This window comes from Centruroides sculpturatus, unplaced genomic scaffold (genome assembly GCF_000671375.1).
Source record: "Centruroides sculpturatus isolate CEXI.00-Female unplaced genomic scaffold, Cexi_2.0 scaffold585, whole genome shotgun sequence".
NCBI classification, from domain to species: domain Eukaryota; kingdom Metazoa; phylum Arthropoda; class Arachnida; order Scorpiones; family Buthidae; genus Centruroides; species Centruroides sculpturatus.
This window is the reverse complement of record NW_019384762.1, coordinates 409,240-423,020: the sequence shown is the minus strand read 5'-3', so window position 1 is coordinate 423,020 and position 13,781 is coordinate 409,240. Positions and strand designations below refer to the sequence as shown.

The window sequence follows — 13,781 nt, the reverse complement described above, 5'->3', positions numbered from 1 at the left end:
TTCTATATCTATTGTCTACTATCACGCCATCCTTAGAGTGGCGTAAGAGAATCTTCTGCACCTCCACATCACTTTGGTCCTCTGCCAATCCCCCGTAGAAAAAAGAGAAATAGAGAAGAAAATCAATAAAGTAAATACGAAAATATGAATTATGGGATTTGTAAATTGTTTAATTTTATTTATTAAATATTATATATTTCGTTACATCGTTTGACTCGACGTTATTAACTCGTCACGTCATTCTTCGTTCTAATTCTACCCCTCAGGAAATTGCCTTTCGTGATCATATACGAGAACACTCATTTTTGTTGAAGAAACCATTAGATAATAATTGTATTTACTATTTTTACGACTATTATTTGTTCTGTAGACTCATAAGGTCATCTAGGTGATTATAAGGCATTGTAGGTTGAGGAGTTGAGAGCTGTCTTAGTTTTCTTAATACGGAATTAACGCCTTGTATGAAATGACCAACCTCTTCGTACTTTGTGTTATTAAAATCCTTGACCTGTTTATCCTAAGAGAACAGACAGAAAACACAGACCAGCTTCTGTTCTTAATGTGTGTGTGTGTGTGTGTAAAATTAGCAAATCTAAGCTTAAAAAGTTAGAAAAGAATTGATAAATTTCACTAACATACTCATTACTTTTAATTATAATTAATTAGATGACTTTTTAAGCTTAAAAATTGGATTACTTTCAATGAATTTAAGATTATAATTATATCCATTTATATATAATGTAACCTCATAAACGCAATTCTTATTAATATATGTAGAGTTATGCAAAATAATTATTCTTACGTAAACATTTAATAAAGGCCTACTTGCTTTAACTAACTGTAAACAATTAAGCCATGTTTATATATATATATATATATATATATAATATTAACTTAACGTAAGTTAAATATTTTTTCTGTTTGATTATACATTTATATAATTATTAAATATGTTTTTAAATTTAATAACTTAGAATTAAACGAAAATTATTAAAATTTCTACCTGTTTACGTCGTTTAAAATACACTTAAAATTTAATTATATTTGATTGGCATGCCATCATTATCACTTCAAATAAATATGATTAGGATGAGAGATTTCATAAAATTTTCCAGATAATTTAAACATTATTACAGTATTATTATTGTTATCATCATCGTTTGAAAATCATTTAAATATAATAATAATAATAAACTTTATAAATATATATATATTTTTTCCTTTATTTGCATTTAGATAAATATTTCAAGTATTATCGATTTTAATCTGTTTTCTCTCATTTTAAACGACTAAATCTTTGTTTCATTACTTCCACGAAAATTTTATTAGTAAGAAGAAGAAAGGAGGGAGGGGGAAAAAAATAAAATTTACACGCGCTGTAAATTCACTTTTATATGGAAGAAAAAAGAAGAGGAGGAAGAATTATTTTTAGAAGCATCAACCTAATAAAAGTGAAAGTTTCGTGCGATCTCAATTTATTTTTAATTGTTGAAAGCGCGTGTATCGTTTGAAAAGTGAAAGAATGGCGCACGTGCGAAATTTGATTAATTTTGTAGTCTGCTGAAATTTCTCACCGTCGGCAATTAATAACTTTTCTTCGGTAGAAATCGCTCGTTTATTTTAGTTATTTTTAAAAAAAAGTTGTAGATTTCTTTTTTATCACGTGCGGATTAAAAAATTGTAAATTGTTAATCACGTGCTCATTTAAAAAATTGCCAATCACATGCTCATTTTAAAAAATTGCCGATTACTTCGCACGTGTCCATTTCTGAAATAGTATCGATTACCCACCACGTGTGCATTCAAAAAATTGTCAAGTACCCACCACGTGTACATTTTAAAAATTGTCAATTACCCACCACGTGCTCATTCAAAAAATTGTCGATTAACCACCACGTGTGCATTTAAAAAATTGTCAATTACCCAACACGTGTGCATTTAAAAAATTGTCAATTACCCACCACATGTGCATTTAAAAAATTGTCAATTACCCAACACGTGTGCATTTAAAAAATTGTCAATTACCCACCACGTGTGCATTTTTAAACAGTCATCGATTTCTAACCACGTGCTGTTCTTGTTATTCGAAATATTGAAATTGACCAATTATATTATTTTGTAATTAAATAACCGAACACGTGCTCGTTATTTTTAATTATATATATATATATATATTTATGTATATTTACGGCACATTTAACTGCACGGCATTTAAAAAATGTTATCTTACTATAGATTAAAAAAGACTTTTCGTTTTTATATTTGATTATTTTTTTTTAAGTTATATAAATAAGCTTAATAAATTAAAATTATGGTATCCAATAACTATGCATTTTGATTAAAGTAATTTGGCCTTAAATATTTTAAAGAAAATCGAATTTTTTAAAGGTTTTTCTGGTAAACAATCTATCATTTAACCGAAAGAAATATATAGACGTTTGTCTAGAATTGTAAACATAAAGATGACTACCGGCATAAGATTACTTTTACTTCATATAAACATGTTAGTTTTATATTATTAAATGATAAAATCGTATTTTAATGTTAACTGAAAGCTTGGAGAAGCTGCCGAAAATATATATATATATATAGAGCCTCAAATTATCTTTATTATTGATAAAATTTATTAATTATATAGTTATATTATATTATAGTTTATATATATGTTTATATATAAAAAACAATAATAACAGAATTTTTAAAGGAAGAAACAGTTGTGATTTGTTTATAAAATAGTCTCTGTCTGTAATATATTCTTTTGGAAAAATACAAGACGTCGATACCATTATCAGCTCGAAACATTCCCTTCGTTTCAAATAACCTTCGACAGCGGATCCGTGGTGTAGAAAAGGAAGCTCACGTGCGAAAAAAAAATCGCCCACGTGACCAAAGAACTCATTCATTTCATTGGAGCATAAGTCCCGTAAGAACAGAGGTCGTTTTCCTTTCTTTAAAGGTTGATAGATGCCTTACAAAAATTATTTATGCTCTTCTTTCTCTTCTCGAAATAAATAGGTGGTCCAGTATACTAAATTGAAAAGTGCGAACATAATCGGGAAGAAGAGACGGGAAATGACGTCAATTCTTTTGGATCTAGAAGGGAATTTAGCAAACCAAGCTTTACAGTAATTTGTATAGGGAGAATGGATGTGGACTTCACACTTTCTTCTCTTCTCGCTGTTTTCCGAGTTGTGATTTCTAAATAACGGTTTCTGGAAGGATAAAAAGGGTGTAAATAACTCAATGCCACTCGAAAAAAGTTTAATCACGTCTACTTTCGCTGACACTTTCACCACCTGCAGCTACCATCAATAACACCGAATTCGGCACTCACAGCCGCACTCCTTTGTTACTTTTTCCACTTTAAAACTACACCATCCCAAATTATTTTTTAAAACTTTAATTAAAAACATAATGGCGATTAACGGCTCCAGGTGGTGAAGGTGTTCAACGCGACATACGTTTTCCTATACCATTGCAAAGTTAGCTCCATCTTCTAAATGATCCACCTCCTGCGATCGTCGCTGCTGCCTGTGCACGTCACTCCTTGAAGCGTAATTAACTAAAGCGAACTCCAACAGGGCACCAAAAACGAAGGTCAGGCACACACCCGTCCATATATCAATAGCTTTAGTGTAAGAGACAGGAGGTAGAGCCGAATTAATGCCAGATATCTGAGTAGCCATAGTCAGCAGGGTGGTAACACCTAGAGAAACTCTAGCTGGTATGGCATTCTGGTCCAACCAGAAGGAAACCCACGACACAATAACCAGCATACAACAGGGAATGTATATCTGTATGAGGTAGTAGCTGAACTCTCTTTTGAACAGTAGGTCCACTTTCAGGCAACTGTATTCACCTGAAATACACGCGAGCCATTTGAGACGAGACTGCTTTCTTCTACTGTAAGGTGCTAGTTCGTACACCCCTTTACCTTACCTTTATTCTCTTACCTGTATTAGTCCTACTGGAACAGTAATCAGTTTCGTATCTTTCTAGTGTGAAGCGTGGCAGGTGAAGGTTTTTAGTTAGTTGTATGGGGTCACCCTCCTTCCAAATGAAGATCAATTCTTCTTTCGTGTAGCCATCTAAATTTTTATATTGAAAACAAATAAAAAATATACAGTTTAATCTTCTAGAAAATACTTTATACGGATCGATCTTTACGTGACTTATTTTTCTAAGAACTATTTCTTTTTTTAATGTTTATAGATTCTCTCCCCCCGATTTACAAGAAATAATATTTTCGACTGGTGGATCAGCATAAATCTTTAAGGAAAGAAGATTTGAATTTATATATGTTAATTCTCCTATAAATTCTGGTAAGTTGAACAATTTCTATATATATATATATATATTTTTGGAAATTTATTCCAGTACAAGTTATAAAAGTGTGTTTTACATATCGCTCTATAAATTACTCTTGTTTGCACGTTTCTTTAGCAATTACATCTTTCAAAATACAGCAAACTAACTGCTATTAATTAATTACTGTAGTTAAATTACTAGTTAACCGAATTTTGGTACAAACGGGTTGGCCCAAAAGTCTGTTTTCTGCCGGGCAATCTCTTTCCAGCTTTTTAACTAGTAAAGTATTTAATTAACAATGTTTTTTTAGTATTTATTGCTGTTAACTGACTTTCGGGCCACCCCCTAAATTAGGTGTAGAAATTTATTTTTTATTCGAATTGTTCTTATTTATATACAGAAATTTATTTCAATGTATTTTTTCTTTTTTTTTCGTACCTTTTAAATATTTATTCTGCATTTTCTTTTTTCCTTTATAAGTTTTGCATTTTATTTTGACAGTTTAAAATGTGTTTATCTTTTCAATAACTTGCTTATTTAAATATATATTTTCTGGATTAAATGCGCATTTATTATATACGGTCGAACCTCCAATAACTTCCACCTGTAAATGGCGGCCGTCCGGGAATGTTTCTTTTTGAAATGCATACGAAATAACCTTCGAATACGGCCATTTCTTATGTTCTTTATTCAGAGGTTCGATTATAGGCTTATATATATTGATATATAAGTTATATGTATTCGGGCTTAGGCAGAGATGGGATCAAGTGATCGTTGTTTAGAGGTTCTACTGTAAATTAGGACGTAGGCTAAGAGAAGATCTATTGATTAGAGGTTTAACTGTATATTAAAGCCTAGGTAGAGAGAGAGAGTCAAAAGGTCGCTGTTCAGAGGTTCAACTGTGTATATATATATTCTATATAACTAGTTATGTAATTATGATGTATAACTCTGCATAATTAACTACATAATTACAGTTTACAAGTATATAACTAGTTACAGTTCCAGTATTAATTGATAATTCAATATTAAAGCTCATAATAAGTCCTTATATTTTATTATAATAAAAAAAGAAACAATAATTTAGCCTCTGAATTACTTAAGAATAATTCTAGAAGAGAAATTATTATATTTATTGACTTAGACTACTTACAACTGACCATAGTTATAGTACATATCTGCTTATCTAGAGGATAATATTTGAGATCCATTGGGCAAGAAAGCACCAAAGATATCCTAAATTAATAAAGAAAATTCTATTTTAAGTTACGGATCCTTGACGTTACACTAAGAATCACCTACACACCTGATACTGTAAAGAACGTCTCCTTTGGGGTAGATCCTTAGCAAAACATTTGGCATAATGATTTCGTGGAAGTGTCCTTCCTTTTCATTAGCGAAAAATAAGTCGGGTTTCCAAATTTTATCCGGATCCGTCAACGTCAGATAACGTATTTGGCCGTTATAATCATTGAAATGCATCCTCTCGTCGGCCCATTGCTCCCTTAATGTAAGCTGCACTGTGTACTCCTGTAATGAGATCAGATACGTCACACAAGCACTTATCATACATCAGAGACTAATATATTTATATAAAATGGTAAAATTTATGACTTGAAACGTGTTTATTTCATTAAAAATCCCTTTAAAGGTTCTTACTTATTACTTTCAATAAAGGTAGGGCCATTTTTCCTCTCTGTTTTTTTCCTTTCTGCCCTATCTAAACGGGCAGAAAATATAATAAAGTAGGTATTAATTAAAGTAAACCGTACATTATTATAATCAATTATAACCTTTTTTATTAAGGACTTTATGGGGGTGATGTTGGTAATTACTTCCACTAAGTGTACACGAGTTTTCTCATCCTGTAAATCAGCGGTTCCTATGATTCACTTCAGTTGCTTTAACAGAGGGAAAGTATGGCGATCGTCAAAAATGAACCCCAAGATTTTGGACTCGGGACTTCAAGAAATGTAAGAAGTGGGTGGGGGTTCTGTATGTATGTGTATGTTGGGGGCACGATTTTGTTGGCCCAATTTGAAGCTTAATGACTCCCGTACCATTTGTCGAAAATTTCTGAAATTTTGCTGGGAGGTTTGTGTATTAGGGAGTTTAATGCTGTTAAATTTTGGCGGTTAAAGGTCGAAGGAATGGGGAGATAGAGGGAGATCACGTGTCGTATCACGAGTGGATCAGAATTAATTCATTAACATTTACAATTTTTTAATAAAACTCATTGCATTCCCAAAATTAAGCATTTTGCTATTTTCCCTCCTCCTCTTACTCCCGTTTTTCTGTCTTTTAGGTGCAGAAAAATGGGAGGTTTTTATAGGAAAAAATGTTAGAAATTTATCAAAATTAAAAGAATTCTGCCTAGGAAAATTATAGATCTATGAAGACGAAAAAGTTGAAGAGAAACAATTTTGGCAAAGGGTCAACTTTCTCCAATATCCAGTTATCATTTTAAATAGAAAAAAAAAGGAAGAGAGAGAGATTCACTTTCATATTTCATATAAAATCTGCATATTTTTCTTCAGTTTTGTAATAAATTTCTACGTGTATACTTAGAATAAGATCTTTTATTTTTAAATAAAATATAAAATATACGTTTTTTCCTTAAACACAAGTTAAAAAATAATCATATAGGTTATACACAGAGGGATCCAAAAGTCGGTTAATCATGTNATATACAGAAATTTATTTCAATGTATTTTTTCTTTTTTTTTCGTACCTTTTAAATATTTATTCTGCATTTTCTTTTTTCCTTTATAAGTTTTGCATTTTATTTTGACAGTTTAAAATGTGTTTATCTTTTCAATAACTTGCTTATTTAAATATATATTTTCTGGATTAAATGCGCATTTATTATATACGGTCGAACCTCCAATAACTTCCACCTGTAAATGGCGGCCGTCCGGGAATGTTTCTTTTTGAAATGCATACGAAATAACCTTCGAATACGGCCATTTCTTATGTTCTTTATTCAGAGGTTCGATTATAGGCTTATATATATTGATATATAAGTTATATGTATTCGGGCTTAGGCAGAGATGGGATCAAGTGATCGTTGTTTAGAGGTTCTACTGTAAATTAGGACGTAGGCTAAGAGAAGATCTATTGATTAGAGGTTTAACTGTATATTAAAGCCTAGGTAGAGAGAGAGAGTCAAAAGGTCGCTGTTCAGAGGTTCAACTGTGTATATATATATTCTATATAACTAGTTATGTAATTATGATGTATAACTCTGCATAATTAACTACATAATTACAGTTTACAAGTATATAACTAGTTACAGTTCCAGTATTAATTGATAATTCAATATTAAAGCTCATAATAAGTCCTTATATTTTATTATAATAAAAAAAGAAACAATAATTTAGCCTCTGAATTACTTAAGAATAATTCTAGAAGAGAAATTATTATATTTATTGACTTAGACTACTTACAACTGACCATAGTTATAGTACATATCTGCTTATCTAGAGGATAATATTTGAGATCCATTGGGCAAGAAAGCACCAAAGATATCCTAAATTAATAAAGAAAATTCTATTTTAAGTTACGGATCCTTGACGTTACACTAAGAATCACCTACACACCTGATACTGTAAAGAACGTCTCCTTTGGGGTAGATCCTTAGCAAAACATTTGGCATAATGATTTCGTGGAAGTGTCCTTCCTTTTCATTAGCGAAAAATAAGTCGGGTTTCCAAATTTTATCCGGATCCGTCAACGTCAGATAACGTATTTGGCCGTTATAATCATTGAAATGCATCCTCTCGTCGGCCCATTGCTCCCTTAATGTAAGCTGCACTGTGTACTCCTGTAATGAGATCAGATACGTCACACAAGCACTTATCATACATCAGAGACTAATATATTTATATAAAATGGTAAAATTTATGACTTGAAACGTGTTTATTTCATTAAAAATCCCTTTAAAGGTTCTTACTTATTACTTTCAATAAAGGTAGGGCCATTTTTCCTCTCTGTTTTTTTCCTTTCTGCCCTATCTAAACGGGCAGAAAATATAATAAAGTAGGTATTAATTAAAGTAAACCGTACATTATTATAATCAATTATAACCTTTTTTATTAAGGACTTTATGGGGGTGATGTTGGTAATTACTTCCACTAAGTGTACACGAGTTTTCTCATCCTGTAAATCAGCGGTTCCTATGATTCACTTCAGTTGCTTTAACAGAGGGAAAGTATGGCGATCGTCAAAAATGAACCCCAAGATTTTGGACTCGGGACTTCAAGAAATGTAAGAAGTGGGTGGGGGTTCTGTATGTATGTGTATGTTGGGGGCACGATTTTGTTGGCCCAATTTGAAGCTTAATGACTCCCGTACCATTTGTCGAAAATTTCTGAAATTTTGCTGGGAGGTTTGTGTATTAGGGAGTTTAATGCTGTTAAATTTTGGCGGTTAAAGGTCGAAGGAATGGGGAGATAGAGGGAGATCACGTGTCGTATCACGAGTGGATCAGAATTAATTCATTAACATTTACAATTTTTTAATAAAACTCATTGCATTCCCAAAATTAAGCATTTTGCTATTTTCCCTCCTCCTCTTACTCCCGTTTTTCTGTCTTTTAGGTGCAGAAAAATGGGAGGTTTTTATAGGAAAAAATGTTAGAAATTTATCAAAATTAAAAGAATTCTGCCTAGGAAAATTATAGATCTATGAAGACGAAAAAGTTGAAGAGAAACAATTTTGGCAAAGGGTCAACTTTCTCCAATATCCAGTTATCATTTTAAATAGAAAAAAAAAGGAAGAGAGAGAGATTCACTTTCATATTTCATATAAAATCTGCATATTTTTCTTCAGTTTTGTAATAAATTTCTACGTGTATACTTAGAATAAGATCTTTTATTTTTAAATAAAATAATAAAGAGATTTATGAAGAATATTTGTTTACGAAACTCGATGAGATCTCTCATAAAAGAAGCTCTCGAAAATGAGAATAAATTGATTTTACGCTTTAATGACGTCTCAAAAAGAAAAAAGATAAATAAATTCTGCAGAAAAATCTTTAATGCCATCCTTTTAAAAATTTAAGAATTGTAGAAAAACAATACGAGAGAACAGAATAGAATTTAATTCATCTTCATTTATCTTCAGGAAAAATATGAAATTTAATTTAGTGTAATTTGTTGTAGAAGATTGTAACGAATTGTAGAAATCTTCTAGAAAAAGATTGTCTTCCAGCTTCTTCGATCTTCGTTCTTCAGTCTTGTATTAATTCGTAATTTGTGCTAGAAGATTACTGCAGTTCGTTATAACGAATTGAAACGATTACGAATCAATTAATACAAGATTGAAGATCGAAAAAGAATTGCGATAGACATTCGTTATAACGTAACCTACTGAAACATTCGAACAATTTCCGAACCCAAATCATTAACTAATACAATAATTTATGCTAGATGATGATGATGATGATGATGTGAAGATATTATCACTGTAACTAACCATAATTAATCTTCGATGATAAATTACCGAATTAAATTATGTATTAATGTACAAACAAGTTAAAAATAACAGAATTAAACAACCAGAAAACTGTAAATTTAGAATGTGGCACAAATTAATAAAGAAATCCTAATAGACGACCAAGAAATTATAAAAAAACTACGAAATTCAAGTACTTGGCTCGTTTATCTCATCGAATGGCGAAATAACACCACACATACGTGCACGAATCAATGCTTCCAGGATGAAATGGAGAGAGGCAACCCCCTCCCTTCCTTCCAGTGTGGACGTCATTTATGGACAGTCCCTGAGATTTTTCTCTCAACATTTTAGAGATACAGGTATCATCACTATTATAAAAGCACGTATAAAAGATGTATGAAAAGTTTGCAGAAATGCGAATGAGATCATTGTGAAAACACCACAGAAACACGCGTGAGTATCCTGTTAAAAAACTACAGAAACACGCGTGAGTATCCTGTTAAAAAACTACAGAAACACGCGTGAGTATCCTGTTAAAAAACTACAGAAACACGCGTGAGTATCCTGTTAAAAAACTACAGAAACACGCATAAGACGTATAAAAAACTGATCAAACAATTAAACAACGCAATTTCCAGAACGAGAAGAATAAATTTGACATTCTGAAGTGGTCACGAATAGATAAATACTCACCGAAAAGTACAATTGAAATAAAAGAAAAGCGTGTTACACACGAAGAGATGATGGAAAGAGTAATATACGCACTCAAAGTATGTAAGAAAATATATTGTCGATTGAAAACACGGAATGACACTATCGATTTTTCATTATTTCGATATAACGTTTTCGTCTGTCATCATAACCGAAATTTATATAATGCATTTTGTCGAAACTGTCTTATTTCACCTTTCTTCTTTTAAGGATGTACTCTCTCTCTCTCTCTCTCCTCTTCGTGACATTGAACTATTTTTTTTAGTTTTGTTTCTTCGCCTTCATCTTGCCAAGTGTCTAATAAAACTTTTCGTTTTTTTATATTCCCTACTGTGAGTTTTTTTTACATGTTTTCTATCGAATTGGGACCGTTCCAGGTCATTTTTGCACTTCGGGAACTTCTAAATCGCGTGGAGTTAAATGGGGTGGAGTATGAGATTTGTTTGATTGATAAATTAATATTGCTGGCGTGTGGAACGGAACAAATCACTTTGTTTCTTTTCTATTCTTTTTTTTCTTGTGGGAAAATGGAGATAAGTATGAGAATTTAGCTTTAAACAACTGTGTATGTTCAAGAAACACAGTGTGTGTGTGTGTATTGGAGTATATTTCGTTTAATACCTCGGGATGGAGTGAAGATTAAGTAACGAAATTTGGCACGGCAGCTTGTATATAGGGAGCATTAATGCTATTAAATTTTGGTGGTGAAAGGTCGTGAGGTTGAGGAGATAGAAGGGTTTGTGTATCTTGAGAGAGGTAGGACTTAATGAAGATTTTATTCGTTATTAACATTTACCTTTTTTTCTTTTTATAAAACGCACCCCTATCCTCAAAATTAAGCTTTTTGCCATTTTAAAATATTAAAAGATTTTTTTTAATAACAAACTCTCATAACAGATGGCACCGCACAAAATTTTATTTATTTTGCTGGATAATATAAAAGTTATTTTTTTAGAAATAATAACTCAAAGCCGGAAAAGTTATGCAACTCGTTGCTGGATTTTTTAGAATAAAATATGGTGAAATTATTGTATTTTCATTCATTTTTGTATCCACTCATAGAAAAATACTGTATTAAAGAAAATTTGTTAAAAATGACTTCAAAGTATAGATTTTTGTTTTTTCTCACTGAAATATGTGTTTTGACTTAATTTGTAATCTTATATTCGTTAAATTAAAGTCTAGTAAACGAGAGAAAAGCTACTTTATTGACTCATTATTTAACAAATATACTGATTATTTTTCTTCTAATCACGTAATTATATCTATGTAGAAAAATATAATGAATACATTGAAGCAGCAAACACGTCTGCATTGACATCGAACTGTAAACATTAAGCTTTAAATTAATTAAATATTTTATACATAAGGCTCAGAGAGGGATGAGATAAGGCCCTTAAACGTTACAAGCGCTGGACCTTACTTGTCTGTGAAAACCGTGAAAGTATATGAACAAAATCACTAAAGAAAAGTGCATAGATGATTAAATTTTGGAATCCTTTCTCAGTTCGAGGCCCTAAATAAATAGAAATATGCAAACCTCTTAACAACGGCATTTGACACACACTTTTCCTAGGCCCTAATATACATACATTATAAAACCTCTGAACAACGACCACTGATCCTCTTACTAACTTGGCTCTTACATATATATATATACACACACACAATAAAACCTCTGAAGAACGGACCTAGGTAGAAGCCTCTTTCTATCTAGGTCCTAACATGTAATATACCCTTGAACAACGACTACTGACCCTCTCTCTACGTAGGCCCTGATATTTAGGGCCTAGATAGAGAGAGGGTCAGTAGTCGTTTATATATATGCACATTAAAATTAGTGAAATATGGCCACGACCCCTCTCTCTATCTAGGCCCTTATATTCTGTATATATAATAAAACCTGTGAACAAAGACCGCTTGATCCTTACCTAGGTTCTGAACAAAGCTACTGAAGTGAACATAAAAAATGGCCGTTTTGAGAGGTCATTTTGTATACACTTCAAAAATAAACGTTCCTGAAAAAAAATGGCCGCCGTTTAGGGGCGGTCGTTTTTGGAAGGTGGCCTTTATTTGTAGTTCGAGAGTAAAAACCGTTCATGATTTTATCAGACTCATCTAACTTCACATTTGTTATTTTATTTTATGGGAAAATAAACTTTTATATCTCTCTATCTTCGAGTAAATTCGTTTATAATCTAGATTTTTGCTACGATACAGAGCAAATTAGAGTAATTAGCTCGGAATTTTTGATAATTTTAACAAAGCAGTATATTTAAATGAAATTACCCTCATTAAAGTACATTCTAACGAAGAAAGTTTGGAATTAATTCACCTTTCTAGCCCAATAATCCATATACAAAGCGCAAGGACACTTACAAAATTTGTAATTGTTTAATCCCTGTTATAACGGCCTAAGTGACTTCTCTACATAGAATTTATACGAAGAAGTAGCGATAAGGAGAGGTAACGTTATTGTGAGTTACATTAGGGGAACTCTGCCGGTGCCCCCTCTATCTGGGCACAGAACAAAGGGGGGGTAGCAAAGTTTTCCTCTATTCATCTCCATCCTCTTTAAGTTAATGTAAGCAGGGCCTGGATAAAGTCAGATAGGGCCTATAGAAGTTAGCTCTAAATTCGTAACGGGCCCGGCTCCATCTCATATCTCCAGGCCTTACTTAAAGTCATTCGCATCACTCGTTTTATATAAAAATTACAAGAAAAAAAAGGAATTTATAATAAGTACAGGGTAGCCCAAAAGCCAGTTAACCATTGTAATGGCTAAACTACTGTTCTACTCATATTTTATTACATACAAACTTGCTAGGTGACTTGCTAGGCACACGGTTAAGTGACATTTGGGTCAACCTGTACATGCTAAAGAAATATGCAAACGAGTAATTAATATTGATAAGACGTTAATTTAATTTACAGGGTTGTCCAAAAATTAGTTAACCAATACAGTCAAATCTTCGAACAACGGTTGTTGTTCGGGGGGGGGGGTAATTTTGTATGCAGTTCGAAAGGAAATGCTCTCGAAAAAATGGCCGCCGTTTACAAGTGGCCGCTGTTGGGAGGTTCGACTGTACTTTAATAATTATTTTGGGCCATCCTGTAGCCTGTATTAAAAACTATACTCGATTTATATTTAAAAAAAAAAGAGAAAGAAACTACTCGAAGAAGCGATAAGCACTTAAGTAAATCAAATTAGAGATTTTCTAAAATAGTAATAAAAAATTAATTTATAATGTTTAAAATAATAAACAAAAAAAAAAACAGGGGGAGAAACACATTAAATTCTTAAA

The 13,781-nt window shown here is 31.9% G+C and overlaps 2 protein-coding genes across 3 annotated transcripts in view; one reads left to right on the top strand and one right to left on the bottom strand.

The window, feature by feature from the left end:
• Nucleotides 1-2,624: 2,624 nt before the first annotated feature.
• LOC111628829 (glutamate-gated chloride channel-like) lies at nucleotides 2,625-6,185 on the bottom strand. Its single transcript, XM_023372675.1, has 5 exons — nucleotides 5,615-6,185; nucleotides 5,462-5,544; nucleotides 3,954-4,088; nucleotides 3,474-3,859; nucleotides 2,625-3,212 (listed from the first exon to the last, which is right to left on the bottom strand). Exons 1-5 carry the CDS (start codon nucleotides 5,875-5,877, stop codon nucleotides 2,979-2,981), a joined length of 1,101 nt encoding a protein of 366 aa, XP_023228443.1. The 5' UTR covers nucleotides 5,878-6,185; the 3' UTR covers nucleotides 2,625-2,978.
• LOC111628827 (fasciclin-1-like) overlaps nucleotides 4,228-13,781 on the top strand; it is a 64,486-nt gene continuing 54,932 nt past the window's right edge. The window contains exon 1 of one of the 2 annotated variants that reach the window (XM_023372671.1): nucleotides 4,228-4,322. The gene's annotated coding sequence lies outside the window, so the exon portion shown is untranslated. The remainder of the gene's footprint in view (nucleotides 4,323-13,781) is intronic. The other variant, XM_023372670.1, reaches the window with a different exon arrangement.